Source organism: Filicampus tigris, chromosome 3 (genome assembly GCF_054856515.1).
Source record: "Filicampus tigris isolate MCC_2025a chromosome 3, RoL_Ftig_1.0, whole genome shotgun sequence".
NCBI lineage: Eukaryota > Metazoa > Chordata > Actinopteri > Syngnathiformes > Syngnathidae > Filicampus > Filicampus tigris.
The window spans coordinates 28306746-28331121 of NC_141219.1; the positions used below are offsets into that span (position 1 = coordinate 28306746).

General features: G+C 39.3%; 1 protein-coding gene and 2 long non-coding RNA genes across 4 annotated transcripts; 2 read left to right on the plus strand and 1 right to left on the minus strand.

Moving 5' to 3' along the window:
• The first annotated feature begins 1479 nt into the window (after window positions 1-1479).
• Window positions 1480-5877, plus strand: gabarapl2 (GABA(A) receptor-associated protein like 2). Its single transcript, XM_086026637.1, has 4 exons — window positions 1480-1838; window positions 2908-2963; window positions 3054-3226; window positions 5361-5877. Exons 1-4 carry the CDS (start codon window positions 1805-1807, stop codon window positions 5449-5451), a joined length of 354 nt encoding a protein of 117 aa, XP_085882763.1. The 5' UTR covers window positions 1480-1804; the 3' UTR covers window positions 5452-5877.
• Window positions 5878-7764: 1887 nt separating this feature from the next.
• Window positions 7765-19608, minus strand: LOC147150517 (uncharacterized). Its single transcript, XR_015086287.1, has 3 exons — window positions 19320-19608; window positions 11722-11782; window positions 7765-7878 (listed from the first exon to the last, which is right to left on the minus strand). It is a non-coding gene; the product is annotated as an uncharacterized LOC147150517 (long non-coding RNA).
• On the plus strand, window positions 17284-23059 carry LOC147150518 (uncharacterized). 2 transcript variants are annotated; one of them, XR_015086286.1, is made up of 5 exons: window positions 17284-17434; window positions 17512-17638; window positions 18433-19573; window positions 21604-21695; window positions 22136-23059. It is a non-coding gene; the product is annotated as an uncharacterized LOC147150518 (long non-coding RNA). The 2 variants fall into 2 exon arrangements; XR_015086285.1 differs by lacking the exons at window positions 21604-21695; window positions 22136-23059 and having other exon boundaries at window positions 18433-20681.
• Window positions 23060-24376: the final 1317 nt, after the last annotated feature.

Below are 24376 nucleotides of genomic sequence, written 5' to 3' on the forward strand. Positions count from 1 at the left end.
TTTATTCACAAACAAATGGTCATGTGGCTACAGCAGATAACACTTGTCTCTTACCTAATATTAACCCCATAATAATGTAGCACCCTAATATGTGGTTAAAGGTGACTCATTCACTGATGCTTTTTAGACGCTTCATTACCATAAGCGGTAAAAGAGTGTACATTCATTCAAGGGCTGCTCCCGGCCACAACTCACGCCCAGTCACTCCAAAGACTGACTGACAATAAATACTTCAGCCCACATACTGTAGAAGCTGAAAAGTTCCTTCGCTATTTCATCTTCGCTCTCTCATCTTTGCTGAGGTCACAACCGTCAATCACCAGGCCTGACAGCCTACATTCACCTCAGATTTGTTTTATCTACACCATATGTGTTTTGACACCTGTGGTTTAATGGATCTGAGTGCATCTTACCAGAGCATTTCACTAAAAACTTGCGGTCCGTTTATCCGCTTCCGCCAACAACCAGGGTACCCTTCCGCCATCCGGTTATCCGCCATTTTGTCCAGTCGGCCCAAATAGTAATTGCCTATAGGCCGGTCCAACTATAATTTTAAATGGGCTTCCGTTAACTTTTCCAACAACCAACTTTGACAAACCACCACCTCCAAAGACTCACCGCAGCCGGACTTAAAGCATCTCCTTTCAGCACCTTCCAGGACCTTTATGTACCTTTGAGGACCTCGGAAGCCTCGCCGCATTTAATTGAGACGCATTTAGTTTGGCCGTGGTGAGACTTCCATGCCGCGGTGAGTCTGCATTTAGTTTGGCCGTGGTGATACTTCCATGCCACGGTGAGTCTTCCATTTCAAATATCGCCCAGCTCACCGCAAAAATAGACGATTACATAGACAGGAAAAAATGGGCTTACGACTATGCTTAGTGCGACTATTTTTAAGTTAAGTTTCCCATCTATCGATTATCACCTAAAAAATGGACATCGTCATAGGCGGATAGGCGGACCTGTCCGTCACATAGGCGGAATGCCAAGCTCTGCATCTAACATCTAAAACTGCCAAACACATTTACCGTTCCTTCTCCTGTCCTACTATTTGTGCTTTCTTTCTTCCACTGGCTCCAAAAAATTAATTTGCACTTTTTTTGTGTGAGTAGAAAATATGAGAAGATCAAAAGTTGAACTTATTTTGAAATTTACACTATTCTTCCTTCTCTGAAATAAATGAGAATGGCAGCAAATTAGGTCTTTTGGTTGATTCTTTGCGGGTAAATTTACTCAATATTAATGCAAAAATACAAGTACATTGAATGAAGCTGTGGCGGCGATAATGGTTCATTTTTAACTTCTCTATTTAGCAACAAATCATCAGAGGGGCATTTGACGACAACAAAATGATGACGTAAGAAAGTTGCTTGGGGCCAAAGAAGTAGGGACTTATGACAAACGTATTTCATGTCAAACGTGTTTTTTACATGAAAAATATGTAGGGTTGAATGTAAAATGTAACTACAATAGGAAAAAATCATTTTAAGTTCCTTAACTGATGACTACGCTTTCGATATTCGCCCATTCGCAGCCCTCCTCCAAAAAGTAGAGCCGAATCCAACAATCCAACAATGGCGTCATCATAAAGGAGGCTCCCGGTTGGCAGACAGTGTGGGGGCGGTGCTTGTTTGTTGTTTTGCTGAAGTGTTGATTTTAAAGAGACGACGGTGGACTTGCTTTACGTCTATTTCCACTTGCACTTTCAACAATACTGACCTTGAACGATATTTTACTCACATCTAACCTTGAGTGATTCTTATAATCATCTGTGCCGAGCCGAGAGAGCCCGAAAACGGCAACCATGAAATGGATGTTCAAAGAGGATCATTCTCTGGGTAAGGGAGGAGGGAAGTGTTGTTAATATGACAAAAGGCACGCGAATATGGTTGAAATGTCGATTCAGATGAAGTATTGAAAAATAAATTCCATAGTGTGTAGAGATTGGACGTTATGTCGGATGATTTATTTCAAACTGTTAAAAAGGACGGCAGGTTTACACAGATGGCCTGTCCTCAAATGGCTTGACTATCTTGGGAGGCTTAGAGGTTTTAGCTAACCCCTTCAATAGGACATACACCGTAAATTCTACTGTCACACACACAAAAATGTACATATAGTTATACTTCCTCCAGTGGATGATGTTGTCGTGAGCTGGTATTTGCGAGGAAAGCGTCGTGCCTTTGTTCATAACGCATACGACGATTTCAGTACAGTACTGCACTTGTTGGGCTAATGGTGGTGACACGAAGAGCCGCGAGACTGTTAAGCCTTCGATTCTGCACGATTGGCAAATGCTTATCAAATGCTTGATTTGCCTATTGACTACATCAAAACCGTCAGCCTTGTGCATCCACTCGAAATTGGAGCGCAGCGTTTTTTACTTGGGAGGAGACGGTTGTTTTGGCAGATTCGTAAAAGGCCTACAGGGGGCTGGCCTTACGAAATTTGCATAACAACTTCTGAAAATTACGTAAATAGTTGCGATGTCACTATTAAATGATGTGACAATTGACTGATCGGCGGCTGAAAAGGGAGGCAATTGATTATTTTTATCGGCAAACCCAATTGTATGTTAACAGAAAGAGGTCAATTTCCACACTTACATCGATCACAACAACAAACAATAATTTGTTCAGAGCACAGGAGTGTTGTTAATAAAAGAAAAGATGTTGCTATTTTAAAGTAAGTGCATGAAGACTACATTACCCAGAAGGCCCCTTAACAATATATAATTTTGTAGCCTCTTTTGACCCATTTTATTAGTAAGTACAAAACTGTCCCTATCACCAGAGTCTGTTGAATCATCGGCTAAGTATCTATAGTCTAAACTTAACTACACTAAAGATATTTTTTGTATGTGCTTTAGTTCTAAAAATAACGCAAATATTACTTGATATCCTGCAGAACATCGATGCATAGAATCTGCCAAAATCCGCAACAAGTACCCTGACAGGGTCCCGGTAAGTGAAGTCTTCCTCAACTGTTTTTTTGTTTTGTTCTTAATAAGCCTTGTTTTTTGTAACTCTGGCTGTTTAACTACTGTGTGCTAGGTGATTGTGGAGAAAGTGTCTGGGTCCCAGATAGTGGACATTGACAAGAGAAAGTACCTGGTCCCCTCTGACATCACAGTGGCTCAATTCATGTGGATCATCAGGAAGCGCATCCAGCTGCCCTCGGAGAAGGCCATCTTCCTGTTTGTGGACAAGACAGTCCCCCAGTCCAGGTCAGAACAACAGTATTTGACAGATCTACTATCTCGGACCCAACTAGTTTACTACTACTGTTTATTCATCAGATGTGAACTAAACTGTTCACTTAAGAAGATATAAATACTTGTGCGGTATTTGAATGAAATGTATTTGTAGTCTGCTGTAAAAAATAAATCGAAGGCGTCAGCTGAGATACAATGATTAGAATAAAGGCCTTGTGTATCAACAAAGCTGGCAATTTTTTCTTGAGGAAAAAACCTAGCAGACAAGCATTTTTCTATAGCTTTCTTAAAATTAACATGTCACTTATGCCAGTGACTGCTTCCTTAGCTGTCTTAAAATTAACATGAGCTTTATGCCAATGATTGCTTCCCTGGCATATTGTATATCCCACTGGAATCCATCTAATTCTAGCTGTTGCAATATCCTTGTTTACCAGTAGATGTCACTAACTCTTCTTCACACCGTTTCTTCTTGGGTTTGACTCTGGACGATCAGTCTAATTTGAGGGAACAAAAGTACCTGTCACGCTCAACTTGAGTAGAAATACAGATACGTGTGCAGATCTAGCTACCATCAAAAGAATGCGTTCCCACAAGCTTTGCTAATGTAGTGAACGTGAACTGATTAACAATTAAGATGGTAAACTAGCTAATGATGACAATAGAAAAATGTACAATACTTCACCGAATCTGTTATGCCATCGTCGTTAATGCTCTCTGGTTCATGGTCCCCCTTGTAAATCCTCAAGATATCAATGAAATTGGTCAAGAACTCAACTGTAGTTGACTGTCTCTATATATGTCTAGATTACATCATGTCATCATCCGAAAAGGTTAAAAAAAAAAAAGTAACAAGTCTTTTTCTGGCAAACGGTTTTCAAAAGTACGAGCAAAAAGTAAAACGGTAGCAAAATAAATTGAATACTCAAAGTATACATATCAGAAAAACTTGGGAAATTCACACAGAATTTGTGCTTTGTAAAATTATATTTGAATAAGAAATCTGTATGATATTAGCAGTTTTTTGCATGAGGGTTTATTCAACAGAGACAGTGTTGTTTTTGACAGGCATTTTAGATTTAGCCGTAGTGTTTTGGGTAAAAATGCTTATTAGTTGTAGTCACATTTTAGTCATTCCTATTTTACTATGATGACCAAGGGCTCAGCATTACAACTTGAGTGGCGTGGCGTCTACCAGTGAGAGACGAAGAGCATAGAGTGTGTAAAACATTGTTCCATTTCATCTTTATACAACAACAACATAGTGAACAACAAAGGCATGGGTATTTTTATTATAAATTAACACTTTAGAACAACAGAATGGCTGGAATTCAATTTTACTTGTTCAGTTGGTCATTTGTGCCATTACTTGTTGTTAGTAGAACTGTCGAGCACAATAATTTGTGCCGCAAAAGTCAATTTTAAAAAATGTAATACACCAGTCACACCACAAGGCTGGCAAACTAGGGACAGCATGAACACAAAAGTCAAGTCAGATCCATAGAACTTCAGGAAATTAAGTCTGTATTTTTTTCACAATTGAATCCCTGCTTGAACAGTGCCATTTGCATGTAGCAGGGTTATAATAGTAGTATGGGATTTTTCATTATTATTGTTTTTTTTATTTTGTTTTGACTGTTTTTTTTTAATTCAGTTAGATTTAATTCGTTTTTTCCAACAGGGTTGTTAGTTTTTATTAGTTTTTTAATGCTTTGTTTTAGTTTTGTTTTCATTGAAATGTAAGATAAAAAGTTTGCTACGTATTGTGTAATAAAAATAAACTACTACTACTACTACAATTGTTGGACCGTCCTTCTGAATGGACGTACAGCAATATTGAAATAAATACATTTAAAATGAACAGCTCATGTATGATATTAATTGACAAAGATTTAAACAAAGGACATTATTGCTGTAATTATACTTTTATTAATGCAAGATGTAGTTTCAGTTATTTTTAGTTTTTTTTTTTTAAAGCATTTTCTTTTTTAATTTCATTACATTTTATTTTTATTTTAGTTTTGGTTATTTCATTAGTTTTTATCAATTATAATCACCTTGGTGAGTACTTGCCACTGTTAAAGCTAAGAGACGTGTGTAGCAGAGGAGCTGACGATATTGATTATGTGTCTATTTCATGTTTCAGCATCACAATGGGACAGCTGTATGAAAAGGAGAAAGACGAAGATGGGTTTTTATATGTGGCTTACAGCGGCGAAAACACATTCGGCTTGTAAAGCAGCCATGATAGTGAGCCGACCTTACCTGCTGACATCTAATCATAGCCCTCACTTGGCCCCCGGAGAAAGCCTTGGGAAACCCATTGAAAACACCACAGAATGATGGACTACCTGCTCACCAGCCTGGATAAATCAAAAAAGTGTGCCAGTGTCTTTTTTTTTTTTTTTTGGGCCCATGTTGCACCTGTCTGTCCAAGATTCATATACTTAGTTGTTTATAATATGGTAGCTTTTATTTTCTTCTCTTATGTGATTTGAAGTTTGTTCCCAACTCCTTATGTGTGAATGACTTGCATTTAGTTTTGCTTTTGTCTTTGAAGACAATATTTATGAAATTGGAATATTTTAATTTAATTATTTGGAGGTAAGGTAGCTGGATGACCTAACCAATAAAAATGCTAAATAAAACTTGTCACATGATCAGTTTTGGACCCAAATGCATGACTCCGCACTACAAAAGTTTAAAGTTGTTAACTGGCAAATGAGGAATATGTGGGAGAATCCTTTAATGGCAGCGGTAATCCGAAAGTGTTGGGCCGTGTTCCTGAGATGACAGCATACAGGTGAGTGCAATGTAGTGGCAAGAGGGTGACTCTATTTTACTCACAGGAGTTATTTGTAGGAAGCTTCCTTGAAGTTGAATCCTTCCTTGAAGTAATGGGGGACAAAGGCGCTAACTGAAGAAAGGAACAAAGTTAAACTAGTACAAGAGGCAAAGATTAATAATTGTATTGTTATCTTCGTTCCTTGTGTAGTTTAAAGGGAAGTCAACCAAACATTTTTTCTTTCAAGGATATGTTCAATGCAAGCCCACTAGGTGAAAAAGGGCATTCTGATAAATACTGCGTTTGTGGAATAAATCTTAATCCGCTTGTTTTTAGCCATCTCTCAGGGTGGCCATTTTGTCCTCTGTCGACCGAAAATGACATCGCAACTGCTCACAATGACCAATCACGGCTCAGATTCGGAAAACAGGTCAGCCGTGATTGGTCATTGTGAGCAGTTGTGATGTCATTTTCAGTCGACAAGACAAAATGGCCGCCCCCGGAGATGGCTAAAAACAAGTGTATTTTGCTGCTTAATTTATATTCCACAAACGGAAAATCATACAGAAAGCCGTGTTTCAACTAGTGGGCCTGCTGGGAACATATTCTTGAAAAAAAATGTTTGGGTTGACTTCTGCTCTAACAACACAAGGAGTTCAAACCCAGCTTGGAACAAAACATTGCACACAAAAAAATGACAGTTGGAAGTGGACATGTGCAAGAACAGAATAATTGTGATAAAATGTCCGCACTGATGGAGCTGGGGGGGGCGCAGGGGCACTACCCCCCTCCTCCCAAAAATATGCTTGGACAACCCAGGTGGCAGACCAGTTAATTTTGGATATTTTCTGATAATTTCTGTCGCTGTCGGGCAGAATCCTCACGTAACTACCACTGGAGTCGTGAGCGCTGTTGCGTATTACCTTTACAGCCAGGAAAGCAGATACGTCTTTTTTTTTTTAACCAATTATTGGTCTGTAAGCCAATGAAATGCATCAGAATACACACATGACGGTGTCGTGACACCAATGTTCAACAAATACAGGATGATTTAAGGGGCCCTATTGTAGGTAGGCGCACTTGCGCTTGGCGTAAAATCTGGAGCATCTTCATTTTTGTATTGGGGTTAGTCTACTTGAGCATGCTTTGGTGTTTAGTAGACTGTGTTGCGCCTCGCTGGCCGTATGGATAAATCCCAGTTTACGTCAAAATGACGTCACAAGTCAAGATGGCGGTCAGGTCGGTGGAAACAACGTCTCCATTCATTGAAAAGCATTGAACTTTGGGTTGTTGCCATTTGATTTGTGAGGATTATTTTGATTTCAAAATGTGATGAAATGTCATTTGACAACCAATACAAACTGCCTGCGGAGACAAAAGTGTGATCACACTCCAGAACGAGTCTTACCACTTAAGTGCTCGCCACACAGCACTGCGGTCTTGGTTAGCTTCCATTTCGAACCGTTCAGTCTCACTCTCTTCACTCCTTTTATCCACTTTCTCCAACGTTCACGGTCCACACAATAATTGTGGAAGCAAATAAAGACGTTGCACATCCCCGGCGCACCTGACAATTTGGTGACAGAAAGCAAACTACAATTTGGACCAGCTGGTCTAAAGCAGGTCTAAGTTGTGGTTGCAGGTCCTGTAATGCAATTTCAGTGAATTTGATAGAGGCGCAGGCAGACAGACTCTGAGTTGATTGTCACGATCGGGGACCGAGAAGTGGCGTGGGGGACCAAAAAACAGCAGGGCGAGACAGTAGGAGGATTCAGGTGAGTTTAATGTGTGTGACAGAAGCGGCATGGTCGACGTGACTGGAGCAGCGTGGCAGGACTTGACCAGATTAGCGAAGATCGGCGTGAGCGGGGAAGTTAAGCTTCACATGAACAAGACAAAACATAATCGTACCAATGAGACTTCACTCCACTAACTCATAGACAGACTAGGACAGCATGGACATTGACAATGACCCAACAAGGACTGAACAAAAACAAGGAACTTAAATACAAGCATACTGACTAGAGAAACACCTGGACAAGACACACATGGTAGGAGGGAGCTGATTGGCTAACACTAGAGTGGAATGCACACAGGTGGTCACAATAATCACTGATGAGACAGACAGAAAAACTAAGAAAACAAAACCAAAAAAAAAAAAAAAAACAACACAGGCAAAACATGACACTGTATACATTTGGTCTGAACAAAATACCACATTAAACACAGTTACAAACCATGCATGACATTTCCTTTTTTTCCCTCAACAGCCACTGTGGCTCGTGGTTTCCAAGAGTTACCAGCCACTCTGCATTTTAACCAACCACAACTTTGTTGTTGGATAATAGCAGTTATGCGCCACCAACTTACGCGTTGGGTCAAACAGGTTGGTTCAGGTGACTGGTGGAGCCCTAAGGCAGGAGACCGGGTATTCAGGGGGATACCAGATGGAGAATTTTCTTCAAGCAAAGGTCCAGAAGATCATGGAGTGTTTATTTATTGTGATATATATTTAAGTGGCCTAGTCGTTCCGTCATGTAATCAAGCTTTCGAAGGAGGACTAGCCAACTACCTGTATGTTCTTGGCTGATATTGCATCAGCTTTGCATGCTAGATATGAAAGTGCAATTATTGAAGAGAAAATGTGGTTTTCAGGAACTGAAAATGAAATGACAGCCATGTGAGGATAGCTGACAGTTACGAGGACGCTGCAACTTTTATTTGCGTTCGCCACCTCACTGATGACCATTCCAGAGTGTATCCCGCTTCTTGTCAGCCAGGATATGCTCCAGTTACCCACGACCCTCATGAGCTAAAACGTCAGGCTATAGCTATAGGAAATTAATGGATTGATTTAGCTACTACAATTGCTTCATAAAATTGTCTCACAGTAGTTTTCTCTTCCCCATTTTCGTTTCCTTTGTGTGCACTTCTCATTAACATTCTCTACTTGGTAACTGATAGGACTTCTCACATCTAAAATTCTGTGAAAGATTTAAAGGGGAAGTCAACGCAAATTTTTTTACACGAATATGTTCTATGCCCACTAGTTGAAACAGGGCATTCTGATTAATATTGCCTTTGTGGAAGAAGTCTCAATCCACCCACTCGTTTTTAGCCATCTCCGGGGGCGGCCATTTTGTCTTCTGTCGACTGAAAATGACCAATCACAGCTAAGATTCAGAAAACAGGTAAGCCGTGATTGATCGTTGTGAGCAGTTGTGATATCATTTTCAGTCGACAGAATACAAAATGGCCGCCCCCAGTGATGGCTAAAAACGAGTGCATTTTGCTGCTTAACTCATATTCCACAAACGTAAAATTAATCAGAATGCCGTGTTTCAACTAGTGGGCCTGCTGGGAACATATTCTTGAAAAGAATATGTTTGGGTTGACTTCCGCTTTAAGGAACATGGTGCATTTGAATATTTTCAGGGTCTTCAGTTTTTATTCAGAAGGGAAACACAGTGTCATACATCAATCATGAGTTGCTTTTTATATTGAACCTTTTATTGGGACAATACTCTATGAACAATGAGGGTAAGAAAAAATAATAAAGAAATGTTTTCGAGCTCTCCTGAATGCGCTCATGGTGTTTGTATTTTTGTTACTCAGCCAGTGTTAATTGGTCTGGTGGACCCGCTAGAGTTTTGGGTTTTCAAAACAACACAATCAAATACTCAACAGATGTTTTGCAAGTCATATGAACAGCAACGCATTGTTAATATTTCCCCTTTTACCTTTTTTAGACCACATTGATGAATTAATGTCCTACTACTTTATTAAAAATAAAATGTAATTTAAAAAAGAAAAAGGAAAATCCCATAACTTTTTGTTATCATCATGAGGAGGTCTCTGATATGCCTTGGGTCATTTTTATTTTTAACAAAAACTGAATGCAGGTCCTACAGACCCGCGACCACCATACAAAGATTAAGAAAATTTAGCATTTAATCTTATTCATCATAAAACCTGTAATATAATATTTACTGTTTTTTGATTGGATTAAAAGGGGAATGTAGAAAAGTTACATTTATGATTTATGATTCCACAAATTAAGGGAATAAATGAGAATTCATAAGGAGAGAGTTCTCATTTGTGAGAATGAATTGCATTTATAACTAACATCTGTCAGTATCATATAAACCAGAGGTAGGGAACTCCGGTTCCTCGAGAGCCATACCCTGCCTGTTTTGCATCCCTCCCTACTACAACACACCTGACTCAAATGATCAGGATCGTTTCAGACTTCTACCGAACATGCTGATGAGATGATCATTTGAATCAGGTGTGTTGTAGTCGAGAGAGATCCAAAACAGGCAGGATATGGCTCTCGAGTAACCGGAGTTCCCTACGCTTGATATAAACTCAGACCATATCTTCCTTTCAATCTTGAATGAATGAATGATTCAAACATAAGAGTTACTCATGTTTTTCTCACGCATCACACATCGCTGCAGTGGTTAACACTGGTGTTGCGTCACATTGAAAACGGTTATCTGTTTCCGGAATGTTTGCTAGTTTTTTTCATTTCAAAAAAAATTATATTTCCTTCATTTTAGATCAGGGGTCTGAAACTCCGGTCCTCAAAGGCCACTTTCCTGCATGTTTTAGACCAGGGGTATCATTCTTCAATGTTAAAAAATGCATATATAAACAATGTAACACTTATATTGTTAAAATAAGCTTATTTTTTTCAAAATTTCAGATGGTGGTGTGCCGCGGTATTTTTTCAACGAAATAAATGTGCCTTGACTCAAAAAAGTTTGAAAAACACTGGGCTAGAAGACATTTTTCTGAACTGGAATGAGATAAAAGCCATACACAATGCACGTCGGATACATCATATCCATTCTAAGGGAGGCACACAAGGAGCAAATGAGGCATTACAAGAAGATTTGTGCAAACATGAGGAAATTTTCGAAGAGGAGCTGGACACATGAAAGGGCACCAAAGCCACCATTCATGTGAAAGAAAATGCTGTCCCATGCTTCTTCCGTCCAAGGTCTATCTATTCCTTACGCCATGAGACCAGAAGTGGATGAGAAAATTGACAGGTTACTTAAAGAGGATATAATCACCAAGTTAGACATGAATCATGCTTATCAGCAAATACTCATGGATGAAGACTCCAAGAAATACCTCACAGTGAACACACACAGAGGATTATTCACCGACAACAGACTACCGTTCGGTGTGGCCTCCGCTCCGGCCATATTTCAGAGAACGATGGAAAGTCTCCTCAGTGGAATTCCTATGGTCGCATTGTATCTGAATGACATTTTGGTCAGTGGTGTGGATAAAGTTCATCATATTAAGAACTTGAACAGTGTGTTAAAAACACTGAAAGAGGCTGTACTATGCCTCAGGAGGAATAAATGCACCGTCCTTCAGGATGAAGTTGAGTACCTTGGCTATAGAGTCGAAGCACAAGGACTCCACCCAGTGGCTAGAAAGGTCGAAGCCATCCAAGGGGCTCCAGCCCCAACAAATGTTACCGAGCTCAAATCATTTTTGGGATTGTTAAATTACTACAAGTTCCTTCCCAACATGGCCACCCGGTTGGCACCATTACATGAACTGTTGAGACATGCTGTTCGGTGGAAATGGAATAAGGAACAAGAAGAGACATTCCAGAATGCCAAGGACTTGCTAAAAACATTGGATGTTCTTGTCCCCTACTCAGCAGACCGAGATCTAGTTTTGTCATGTGATGCTTTACCTTATGGTGTAGGATGGAAGTGGGAGACCAATTGGATTTGTGTCCCGCACTGTACAACCTGCTGAGACAAGATACTCACAGTTGGACAAAGAAGGACTTGCAGTCATATTTGGGATTGAAAAATTTCACAAATATTCGTTTGGACGCAACTTCGGCATTTACACAGATCACAAATCGCTGATCTATTTGTTCAATGAAAAGAAAACAATTCCCCAAATGGGATCACCACGAATACAAAGATGGGCTGTGAAACTCAGTGCATACGAATATAACATGGTCTACAAATCAGGCGAGCGCCAAACAAACGCTGACGCATTGAGCAGATTGCCAGTCCCTGTCAAGTTCAGGAGAGAAATGGGAACTGAGCAAGTCCTAATGATGGACATGTTGGACGAGACACTGATAAATGCTAATCAGAATAAGAGCTGGACCGCAAAAGATGCTGTTTTGTCACAAGGACATGAATATCTCCTTAAAGGGCGGCCATCTGGAATTAATCCAAATCTTCGAGCTTTCCACCAAAGGAAAATGGAGCACAGTGTGAGAGATGGATGCGTTCTCTGGGGAGCACGCGTCGTAATCCCTACAAGATGTAGAAAAAGGATGCTCAAACTCTTACATCAAACTCATACAGGAATGACTTAAACAAAAGTATTTGCCAGATCATATATGTGGTGGCCAGGGATGGATCAAGATGTTGAAAGAACTGTTCAGGTGTGTCCTGAATGTCAGGCTGCATCTTTACACCAAAGGGATTGGCCTGAATCGCCACGGTCAAGAATTCATGTGGATTACGCGGGACCGTTCTTAGGAGAAATGTTTCTTGTGGTCGTGGATGCACATTCAAAGTGGCTGGATATTAACCCGACAAAAAAATGCACCTCCCAAGTCACAATTGAAAGACTCAGACAAAGCTTATTTTGGATTACAAAATATGCTTGTTTCGGACAATGGGACTTGCTTCACAAGTGCAGAGTTCAAAGCGTTTGTGAAGCAGAATGGCATTCAATTTCACCCATCCTCAAATGTACTCGCAGAAAGAGCAGTTCAAACCTTCAGGGAGGGGATGAAAAAGATGAAAGAAGGGACAACGCAAACAAAGTTGTCTAGATTCTTGTTTAGCTAACGGATCACACCTCACGCAACGACAGGCTCGTCACCTGCCCAACTCATGATGTCACACGGACTAAGGTCGGCCCTGGGCTTGGTTGTTCCGCACGTGAAAACCAAAGTGGAACAAAAGCAACAGAAACAGAAAGAAAACCATGACACACAGAGAGGATTTACATCAGGAGATGATGTTCCCGTCAGGAACTATTCCTATGGACCGAAATGGATTCCTGGTGCTATCCAAGACTGTTCAGGACCCTTTTCGTATACTGTTAGTGTGGGTACTGGTCAAGTTATTAAAAGGCATGTAGATCAGGTCAGAGCCAGACTACAGCTTAGGGTTTCCAGATGTCACCTCCAATGTTACATTGCCGAAGATGAACAAACCCCAAATGTTAGAACTGAGCTCTAGTGCAGTGCGGAGAGGGTGTTAGAGATCCCACCTGTTCCAGAGGCACAGGTGGGTCTTACCCACTGAGCCAGAATTGAGACGGTCTAAGAGAGAGACGTACTCCTGTTCGCCTAAAAGTATACCGTTCACAATTTACGGGTATTACTTATTGGTTTATTGTTGCAATATATTTAATTTGACATATGCTGGTTGTAAAATTGTTTAACTAACCACTGGCATGTTTTTGCTTAAAGATGGGGTAAATGTGGTATATTGAGAGTGAAAGTATTGCAAACCGCTGCAGTTTACAAGGTTCCCCTGTAGAGGGCGAATTCACATGCTACATACAATGTGAAGGTGTTAGAAATGGGAGTGAAGAAGATGTACAAAAACAGAAGTGTTTGTACTTTGTGAGTGCCAGTAAAGAAAGCTTGAACCAACAACGTGAGATGTATTAAGTTAGTCAGCCACTACACAACACCGAGCATTTGTTTGGTCCTTCGATCCTTGTTGTTTTTGGACTTCAACATTTTTGATGTCACAGTGCCTTGCTTGCCTTTTTGTTTTTCTTTCATTAAATACTGAAATATTGCACTTTGTTTTTGCCTCAAGCGTTTAGGTCCTACTCCACGATGATTATGACAATATGTCTCGAGATTTGTTGAGTTTGATGATAGATGCAGATTTTGTGAGGTTGATCAAGAAAGTACAACTCATCTTTTATGTGATTGCCCCAGTAATATCTAGTTCTGGGAAAATGTAGAGAAATACATTTTTCAAAAGACCGGTCATTTAAAGATTGAAGGTAAACATATTCTCAGTGTTAGTTCAAGGGCGGTGTTAAAAACAAAATGTCAGTGGTGCATTAACACCACTCAGTAATAAAATCGCCTATGAGGTAGGGGTGCGCAGTATAGCCCAACGGTGTCCAAACTACGGCCTAGGGCCCATTTCTGGCCCACCCACCTTTTAATTTAGCGACCCGTGGCATATACTAAATATAACATTTGACATGGCCCACAATGCTAGTGAGCAGTATTAGAAGTGTGGCTGTTGAAAAAGTGAGGGTGCATGACTGATGGGGACTACTACCATGCTGCTATTAATAAAGCTTTGGTAGATATGCAAGGACAAAAATACATTTACAGCTAAAATAGTAGTAGAATATCTTTAAGACAGTTTCTGAGGGACCAATTCAGTCCAATTGCTGAGCAAAGCACATAAATTATCCTCATTATCTCATCTGATGGTCATCTTACTAGATTGCTCTTGGTTTGGTTCTGAATGTGGAGATGGGATTCAGCTGCTGGTCAGTGGCGGAGCGGATCCATTGTAGTGGGATCCAAGTCCACGGGTCACCCCAAAACTTAAAAAAATAATAATTTGCCTTAAACCTTTAATAGGAAGCCACATAGCAGTTTTGAAAATAACTTTATATAAACAATTTGTATTTGTTTATTTGACTTATTGATTAATTGATTGACTAATTGATTGATTGATTGATTTTAGCATGTTTAATAAGTTTCTTTTTTTTTTTAAATCAAACTGGCATTTCCTTTAGGGCTGCACGATATTGGAAAAACATGGGATATGTCAAGTGGATATTGACTATCGCAATATTAATAGTGTGATATTTAACGTGTACCTAATTATTTATTACCTAATGAAAGAAGTACATTTTTTTCATGCGGCAAAATAAGCAAGTTTAATGTGTTCTTAGCTAATTGATTGTAACTCCCCTAGATGATGTCCAATTATTGGGTGGCGATGCACATTTAAGTTGAAATTTGCATCTGACTGGTCAAATTCAGATAAACACAATTCCATAAGAAAATGATTGCATGTTTTTGCAATATGCATATTCCATAGGCCATTGTCGCGATATCGATATTTTTTCGATATATTATGCAGCCATATCTTCCTACCTTCTATTTTTTCTGGATGCAGCCCTCCGAGGAAAACGTTTTGACACCCTTGTTATAGACGCTTCTACTCTGATGTCACATTCATGCGCAGTGCGCAAAGGCGTCCATGTTTGAGGGCAAGCGGTCGAGGGCACACAGTCAGGTGAGTGAGACAACAGAGGCAAAATAGTTGCTAAGTCCCTTTTATGTTCACAAGTCACAGCAGTGGTAAACACCTGTGCAGTTTATGCTAGAAATAAGAAATCTTTCTGGTGATTGTAAACCGGGGGTTAGGGTTAGCAGTTGTGTGAAAGAAGATGAGCGCAATGGATATAAAATCTTCGAGGTGACCACCTTTCACCATCAAAACATACAAGGACTTGCTCTGATCACTTTATATCACATATTTTTTTCTCTTTCATGTGCAGTGGGTTATAAAAGATTAGCCTATGATTGTAAATTTGAGGCAGACGTGATGCTTACCTGTTTGCATACGGGTGAAGTTTTAGTTTGCATTGCCATTCAACATTAATGCGTTGCCAAAGTTGGTAGTCGGAAACGCCGATGGAAGCTCGTTTAAAATGATGGACAGGCCGGACAAAATGGCGGATAAACGGACGGCGGAAGTGTACCTCGGCAGTAGGCGCAAAATGATGAACGGAGCGCAAATGTTTTGTAAAATGCCCAGCTTTTGGTAAGCAGCTAACAAGCTAAGATAGCTTGAAAGGCTTCTTCGACGTATAGCAATACAAGTTTATCTGGACACAAATGATTTAATGAACGTTTTACACCATTAGTAATCTACGTAGGCTACTGCGTCAACCAAAAGCAACATATCTTTGCCGTCACGAGAAGAAGATGGTTGTGTTGATTAGTCATTACCTGAGCACTGAGCAACTGTGGTGTCATTTTCAGTCAACAGAAGTGACAAAATGGCTGCCCCCTGATAAGGCTAAAGTGGGTGGATTAACTCTTGTTCCACAAACACAATATTAATCAGAATGCCTTGTTTCAACTAGTGGGCCTGCATAGAACATATTCTTGAAAAAAAAAATGTTTGGGTAACATCTTTATGACAATAAGCCATTTCTTTTGACCATACATTTTGCTACCAAGGGGTTTGGTGATTACCTGAATGCATTTTGAATCAAGGAGGATTACTTCACTATTATTGGTGTATCTGAGCTGATTTTATTATTGGCATCATGATGGGCAGTTTTCACATGATAATGATGAAAGCACATACATTTTGCTCTACTGTTGTTTCATATGAGCTGTCTCAAATGGATTTGATTTAAAAAAAGGTTTTTAATTGAAATCTTGTAATGTGTTTTATTTAAGGTAGTGTGACATTTTTTTTCCTCACCCTGTATAGTGTTGGCATGAAGACTCAATAGTGTTCATTTAAACACTCAATAGTGTCATTATTAGCGCACTGTCAACACCACATTTTGCTGCTGTGACACACAATTGGGTATTGGACATTTAACATTTATCTAAATGTTACTTCAACACCGGGTAGATGTGGATATAAACACTTTGCTAGTTTTAAAATTAACACCACAGGTGTTGAATTAACCCCGGCATATTTGTAATGTGGGGTGGGCTGTGCTCAAATACGCTGTCGCAAACTAAATCAGCGTGCAGGAAATTAGTGCTCAATGAATTGAATTACAGTGCATCCAATATAAAGGAGAGTAAGACCAAAATAGTTATTAACTACTCCAAAAAATTGAAATTGTGGGACCGCGATGGTGGCGGGGTACATCAAACACAGCCACCAATTTAAGTTCATGTCAAAGCATCTCTGCAACAGACATTACGTGGTTTCAGGCTTTATTGCCGGGGCCATCGATATCATCGTGTGTTCTCATTAAAGCGCTAACTCAAAAGTGCAAGACAATTAAGAACGTCGTGTAATTCAAAACTTGGAGAAGGAGGGTGCCAGGAATCCTATAACCAAGAACGACTATGCTTCATAATTGACAATGCTTCTTTCTGGTTCCTTTTTTGTGACTGTCCGTAAGACAGGAACCTTCATTTTATTCTCTGTAACGCTCTAAGGGGAATTGTGTACTTTTCTCAGTAGCTCAAAGCAGAAGGAAAGAGATGGTGTGTGCAGATGAAAACCGCAGCCACTTTCTTAAAAAAGGCCATTGTAAAAAAGGGGGCAATACCAGCTGCATAAAAAGGAAAGCCAGCGCAGGTCACCCACACCAGAACATCCAGACGATCAAAGGCGCAGCTGTCACTATGAAGACACTCAGCCCTCTCGCACTCCTCACGCTGATTTGCTGTGTGTCTGCAGGTCAGTTTGTGATTCTCTTCTCTTCTAAATGAATTTTGCAGCGAGTGAGATTATTTCAAGTGTGCATGTGATTGCAGTAATAGTCAGCCAGCAGGTCGGGTTCCAGGAAGGATGTTGTCTCAATAGCATACAAATACTAATCCCTAAGGCGAAGATCAAACGTGTGGAGAGGACACCAGATGGGTGCAAACACAATGCAATTATGTAAGTATCAGACATTTTTGGAAGTGGATTGTTCATCACACGATCATTTGCATGTGCTCAATAGGAACATATTTACAAAATGTACAGTTGGTTTACAGCATTCAATCAACAGTAAGATGAGACACCAATAGGACTGCAGCTATATAGACACTTTTCCATATCGTTGCTGTCATGTGAAAAACACTTATCTCCATTTTTTTTTCATTTGCTTATTTTTACCCGAATCATGTTTCCGCATTACAGAAATCGCATTAAAGTGAAAATTAAAAAAGTTCCCAAAATTGTGTTTTTCACAGGATAGCGACGATATAATGCTTGTTTATGGAAAACAAAAATTAACTTGCTAAGTTCAGCTATGTTAAAGACAAAATGCACTGATTTTCAACTTCTGCACTAAGACTTTCATAAAAAAAGGATCCTAAAAATCTTTGGTACTGCGACCAGAAATTCAAAGCATTGCAGTGATTTGTGATTTTGGTGATGATTTTGGTGTAAGAGCTCTCTCCGATAGCTTTATTACTATGTCTGAGATGGGTTTTTAAAACTTATTTTGGTATTTGCAGTGTACCATAACTAACTTGATGTTACAACGTAGACACGCCTTGTTAATACAAAGTATTCACATCCCCATCTGAAATTATTTTCTTTGTTAATAATTATCGTCTCACATTTTTAAGGCCTAGGCCTGTTAGTTGTATTGACAACAGTTGATCAAAATGAAATTACATTTCATGCATGCATGTGGAGTTTAGAAGGCTGCTTGCATCAAATAATGAGCCTATTTTGTGTTTCAGAGTCACAACAGTGTGTAATAAACCGGTTTGCTGCCAAAACGATTCGGAGTGGGCAAAAAAGCTGTTGGAAGAATTTGACGCCGTTTCTGCCAAGACACCTCTACCTGCCCCTTTCAATCAGACCGGTTGTGAGAAAATATAATGCATTGGTATGAGGAGAAAGTTCCTGTTTGTAAAATAAGGACTTGCCATTCAGCTTTAAGCCTCTTTTGTTTCCTAAAGTTTTTCAATTATTATTTGTGATTTTTTTTTTTTAATTGATTTCTTATCCAGTATGTTATTGTCTTATATTTTGAACTATTACGTTCTCATGTTGTAAATGCTATGTGTGTAAATTGTATGTTGTTAATAGTTTTGTAATGACTACTTGAATTCTTACAAGTTCCTGGACACCCACATTCCAAAATCTTGCTAGTTCCGTATATATAGCCTCAAACATTGATGCAAACTAATGGTAATGTTCAAGAACAGAAAATCCAGATGTGACTTTGCCACAACACAAAAGCTAAAAAGTCTTTCATGTTCTGGAATCATGATCATAATGAGAAGAGAAACAGCTTGTGGTCCAAATCATACTACATCAAGTTTCAAAAATGTCTGACACGGTGCCATGGCATAGGCATGTACACCTGCTAATCAGTGGCGGCTGGCCAAGAGAGGAAATATTAGCCTACTTTTATGCCATTGCGAACACCCCGCCATGGTTCCCAACCTTGTAATACTTGTTACAAAACAAAATGTAACTTAAAAAGTGCAAAATGAAGAAAAAATACCAGGCTGCAGCCTGTGAGAGGAACTGAGCTTCAACCGCGGCAGCGGATGAATACGACGGAATGTTCGCTAATAACTACGTTAAAGTTTTTATTTTGATCATAAAATTCACTTACCTTAACTGGAATGCCGTAGTGCATTTTATCCAAAGGCACAATCCTGCACTTTTAAAAGCTTGTCGTCGTCATTGTGCAAAGCAAAAGTGGCACTGCTGCTGTTGCTGCCGCTTCTTCTTCGTTGACTCCTTCTACTTCTATTAAAAATGAAGAAGAAGCACAGCGGCAGGAGGTAATCATGCCTTAACTTTTTCTTTGCACAATAACATCAACAAGGACCTTTGGATAAAATGCAACGGGGGATTGTAGTTAAGGTAAGCTGTTTTTAGACAAACTTAAGACAAAACTAACAAACGCTTTCACATTTTATTTGCCGATGTCTCGTCGTCCTTGCCGGGAGGCAGAGCACGCTCTGGTCACAACTTGTAAACACAGCTGTTGTACTGTACTATCCTCTTATCCGGCTTGACTCTGACTAAATGAACGGCACATTTGCATAACGTTTTGAGTTTCCGAACAGGACGTTGTTCAAAAGTGCTGTTCGTTTGTAAGCATGGACGAGACTAGCGAGAGGCTGCGATGATGCGCAGCCAATCAGCTCACGGGATAAATTCACTTGTGCTCTCGTTGGTCGATCTAGCGCTGGGAGCCAATCACGCTCCTTTTAAGCATGCCTGTGGGTAGGGCTGCTCGATTAAGCGATTTTGAACCGTAACCGAATTTTCTGGATAAAACGATGTTAAAAACGTTCAAATCGGCACGTTCGATTTTGTTATTTTTGGTGTATCTCAGCCACCTTAGTTTCCTCTGCATTTCCGCTTCCTCCCACGAGCGCGCAGTCCGAAACAATGACAACATCTGCAGGCGATTCTGCTATTTGCCTATTGACAAGTGAGCGTTTAGTTAATAAATCCGACAAATATAGATCTGTAGTGTAGTGTGTGCCCCGCATGTACAATACAACCCGTGATCAAGTAAGTCAACGTCTGAAAGGCGTCCCTTTTTTTTCTCCTCTACAACGGACCTCTGGTCCAGCCGGACTATATGCATCCGTACTTTAGCTTGACAGTGCATTGTATTATTGAGTGACAGTTTTGCACTAATCATTGATTTATGTTTAAGTAAGACCAGGGAGAAAGGTGAAAGGCTAGTCACTAGCTGGTTGGCAAAATGACTTGCTGACAGACTGTTTGGCTTACAAACTTGACTGTCTACCTTCTCTCATGTTGATGATTTCGTTTCAGATGGTATATGCACTTTCTTCTTTCATTATTGGTTTAATTAAGAACAGATCTGAAATCTATTGCATAAGTAAAATGCTGTTAATCCCAATGGATTGTTCTGTGTGTATTAAGTTAAATTGACTGGCATTTTGAGTTCAGAGAAAGAAAAATGAAGTTTAAATAAAAGACATTCAAAATACTTTTTTTTTTTCATTATTTTACAAAGAAATCGTGTTCGTAAAATCGGGTTTGAGAGAAAATAATTGGGATTTTCTTATTAGGCAAAATCAAACAGCCCTACCTGCGGGTATGTACAAAGCCTCCGAATCAACTCTACCTCTGAAACAATGCGTCTTTCTGCAATATAGCTGCCGATCTGGCTTTGGTGGTACATTTTTAATTTGTTATGAATCCTTCTGAAAAATATGCGATGCATTGATGGCGCGAAAGTCGAAGAGTGAAGTAGCGAGGAGGGATCACTGTATTTGTAAATAACGAGACGCGAGGACTCCAGCGGTCAGAGATATCAAATCTAGGTCCAGAAAGTAAAAACCTTGCCACAGTTGGCTTTAGCTTGTTTACTTGTATTTTGAGTAGAAGCTGTTTATTGTGAGTAAAAGCAAACTGTGCCAGGGTTTTTACTTTGGGGACATGGATTTGACCCCTCTACTAACAGTAGACTAATAGCACATGGGACAGTCTAAAACTCAACATAAGAATAGAAAAAGGTTCACGTCAAACTCGAAAAATATTTTCCATTTTAAGATTGACTTCCCTTTTAGGAAACATAGGCTTCTGTAGTGAGCGCATCTACGGAGTGGGAAAAACACTATGGCCATAAAATCAGTAATACTTAAGTGATCGTTCTAATATTTTCAGAAATTGATGTGCGCATAAGTAGATATGTCAATTTCAGGCAACGTTTAGTTTTCATACATTATGCGTTTCGATTTTCCCTGGACACACAGTATGGCACGTGAGGAGGGACTTTTTACATTTGGGGTCAGCAACTAAAGAGCCATTTGAACCTGTTTCATAAAAGAAACCAAAAGAAAGCACCTTTCACATCTAAAATATAAATCGATTTTCTTCTCTTTTTTCACTTTTTATTCCTGCTGCAGACACCCGTTGAAGCGGCTGGGCCAATCGAAGCGATATGCCAGCACATCTGCCATAGTGGATGTGGCCAGCATATTAGCCATAAAATCGCCAGGTAATATTTGTAAAATTGAGTAAAACAATCAAAATCAATGGTTCGGTATTAATCCACTGAGTTCTATCTTAATACGTCTCCAAGACGCAAGTGAACAAGGCACATTCACAAATTGCTTCACTTTGTCACATCCAGTACGGCATTGGTGTACTCAAGATGGCGTTTTTGTATATGTACTGTAAATTAAAAAAATGTCTATGTTCATGCAGCATAGAGAATGGTAGGATCAAATATATGGAGCAAAGTAAGTGCTGTCTGTAGTGAATTGATAATAATTGGGGGTCCCTCATGCATTTCATTTGACCCCCCCCTTAGGTCTGAGGTCCAGGGATGGGTCTGGGTTATGATCATAAACAAATGTAGGCAAATTCCAGGACTTATGTGCTCTTCAAAGGAGACCGCCAGTGTGTTTCAGTCCATTTGATTCATGTTTTTGACAGACCAGCAGGCTGTGCAGGTTGGAGCTAAAGAAGAAGTGGGAGAGAAAAAGAACAAAATGATTGCTGGACCTTTCAATGTTTCTTTTTTTTTTTTTTGGTTGGAATAAGAAAGGCTGCCAGCCTCACAGTTTGAATAAGATCTTTGAAACAGTCCATCTGCCCCGGAAAACAGTTGAAAACAACAAATGTTGTTTTGATGATAATTATTGAAGAAAAAAAAGACACAAAGGGTGAAAGGAATCTTTATTGTTCATGAGAAAAAAGATGATGCAATGTTTTCATCCAGTTCATCGTGTACAAACGCAATGCATGCAAATGTTTTTATCTAAAATGCATAAAAGTCATTACATCAGTAGTTTAAGGGTGTCAATACAATCAATTTATCAGTATAATGCAATGTCTGAAAATGTATATTGGGCTAACAACTGTGCAAGATTCTCTTCTGATCAGATATTTGGTATTCAATTTAATATCAGTCAAAAGTGTCTGAGTCATCTTCTTAAAAGCATTGATTTGGGCTCTGATTTATGATCATTTCTGATAACTATTGATCCTGACGATCGGTTTGCAATTCACCTCAAATGAAAAACTAATAATCTTACTACCGGTTTCTTATTTGCTGCAGTTTAATATAGATGTGTTAAAATGTTCTCTGTTTATTTGCTCAAACAAAACGTGATAGTTTTTTAATTTAAAAAGCCAGAGTTATTATTTTAGATTGATATTATTTTTAAATGTAACAGCATCAGTGCGAATCACCATCTGATCGATTCTATTCTCTTGCATTCAGAAAGTCTTGATTTGCATTTCACAGTAACTCAGAGTACAGATAACTAAAGTACTGTAAGTGAAGGGGAGTGTTTTCCTCGATGAATGAGATTAAACACTCCACATCAACAGAAGTAAACAATACTCTGGAGAAGATAGGCATTCTGCATATTATTGTCCAACACCACAATCACAATGTCTTGATGAATGTAAATACTGTATAGAGGGATTAAACTAGATGCAAACCACTGGTAAAGTTCAGAAAATCCTCTCATTTATTTTGGGTGAAATTCCACTGTTGACCACTAAATAGCAGCAAACTATTTTGTTTGACAGTAAATTTTAAAGGAAAGGAATGATAGCAGGAAGCATTTCAGATCAGCCTTGTTTTTGCTGAACATTATTGAATGTAAAGTTCTCTTCATTTGCACTTCGCACGTAGAAAGTGACATCTGTAGGTTCATTTTCTAATCTACATCTTTGGGCATGGTCATTGATGTGCGTACTGTCAAATGATAAGTTTGTTTGATTGTTTCGGAAAAAATGTTTTTTTATATCACATGCAGGGATTGGTACACTTGATTGTATTGTCAATATAGTAAGTATTTTTGAATGTGTTTGTATCGTCTAAAGTCCTTAAAAATAATTAAGTACCGTAAATTCTATAAAATCATGCCTAGGGAGTATTTTTTATAGGGTATTGCCGTATTTCTATACCATGGATTTCACTTATTGCAGCTGTGGTCTGGAACGTAACTCCCGCCATTTTAGGAGAGATCACAATCTTATTTCCACAATTATTTTTAGATAAGTAAATAGTATGTAGTTATGTCCGTTGCCTAATTTTGTGACATATTTCTGGTCTGGTGGTGGAAATATCGTTACGCTCTCCTTAAAAATTTGACATACACAGTACGTAGCTTCTATTCATTGCAATAAACTGTAGATAGAAGGAAGGTGGCGCGTGAAATTCCAGTGTCTCGAGGTGGCCCATCTGTGCCTGCAGCCCTTCCATGTTCAGCGGTGACGATACCCAAGCAGCAGTTTTCTGTACACAGGCCGTATTTTCCGGGCCACAAGTCGCACCGTTATATAAGCCGGACACACTCTATTCTAAGAACATTAGAACATTAAAAAACGTAAATAAGCCGCACCTTTATATAAGCCGCACCTATGTATGTTGAAAACGTTTATATTTACTGCATTTACAGAACGATTATGAACTGTAAATATACATGTATGTACCTGAGCAGATTCTTTCCTAACAGTGCCTTTTAACACTGCAGCAACGTTGCTGATTAAAACAGAAGAGAACCAAGAGAAAATAAACAGTACTTATCTTCGTTTCACTGCCGACTGCCGCTCCAGTTTGTCAGCGAATCTCCACCAGACTCCACCATCTATTGTTCTACTACATTCTACATATGCACCTTTCTCGTTTTATGTTAATAAAGTCAGCCAATCTAACACACA

Coding starts and splice junctions, on each gene's coding strand:
- gabarapl2 (XM_086026637.1), top strand. CDS start 1,805: ATGAAATGGATGTTCAAAGAGGATCATTCTCTGG. Junction 1,839..2,907: donor CAAAGAGGATCATTCTCTGG/GTAAGGGAGGAG, acceptor GATATCCTGCAG/AACATCGATGCATAGAATCT. Junction 3,227..5,360: donor AAGACAGTCCCCCAGTCCAG/GTCAGAACAACA, acceptor TTCATGTTTCAG/CATCACAATGGGACAGCTGT.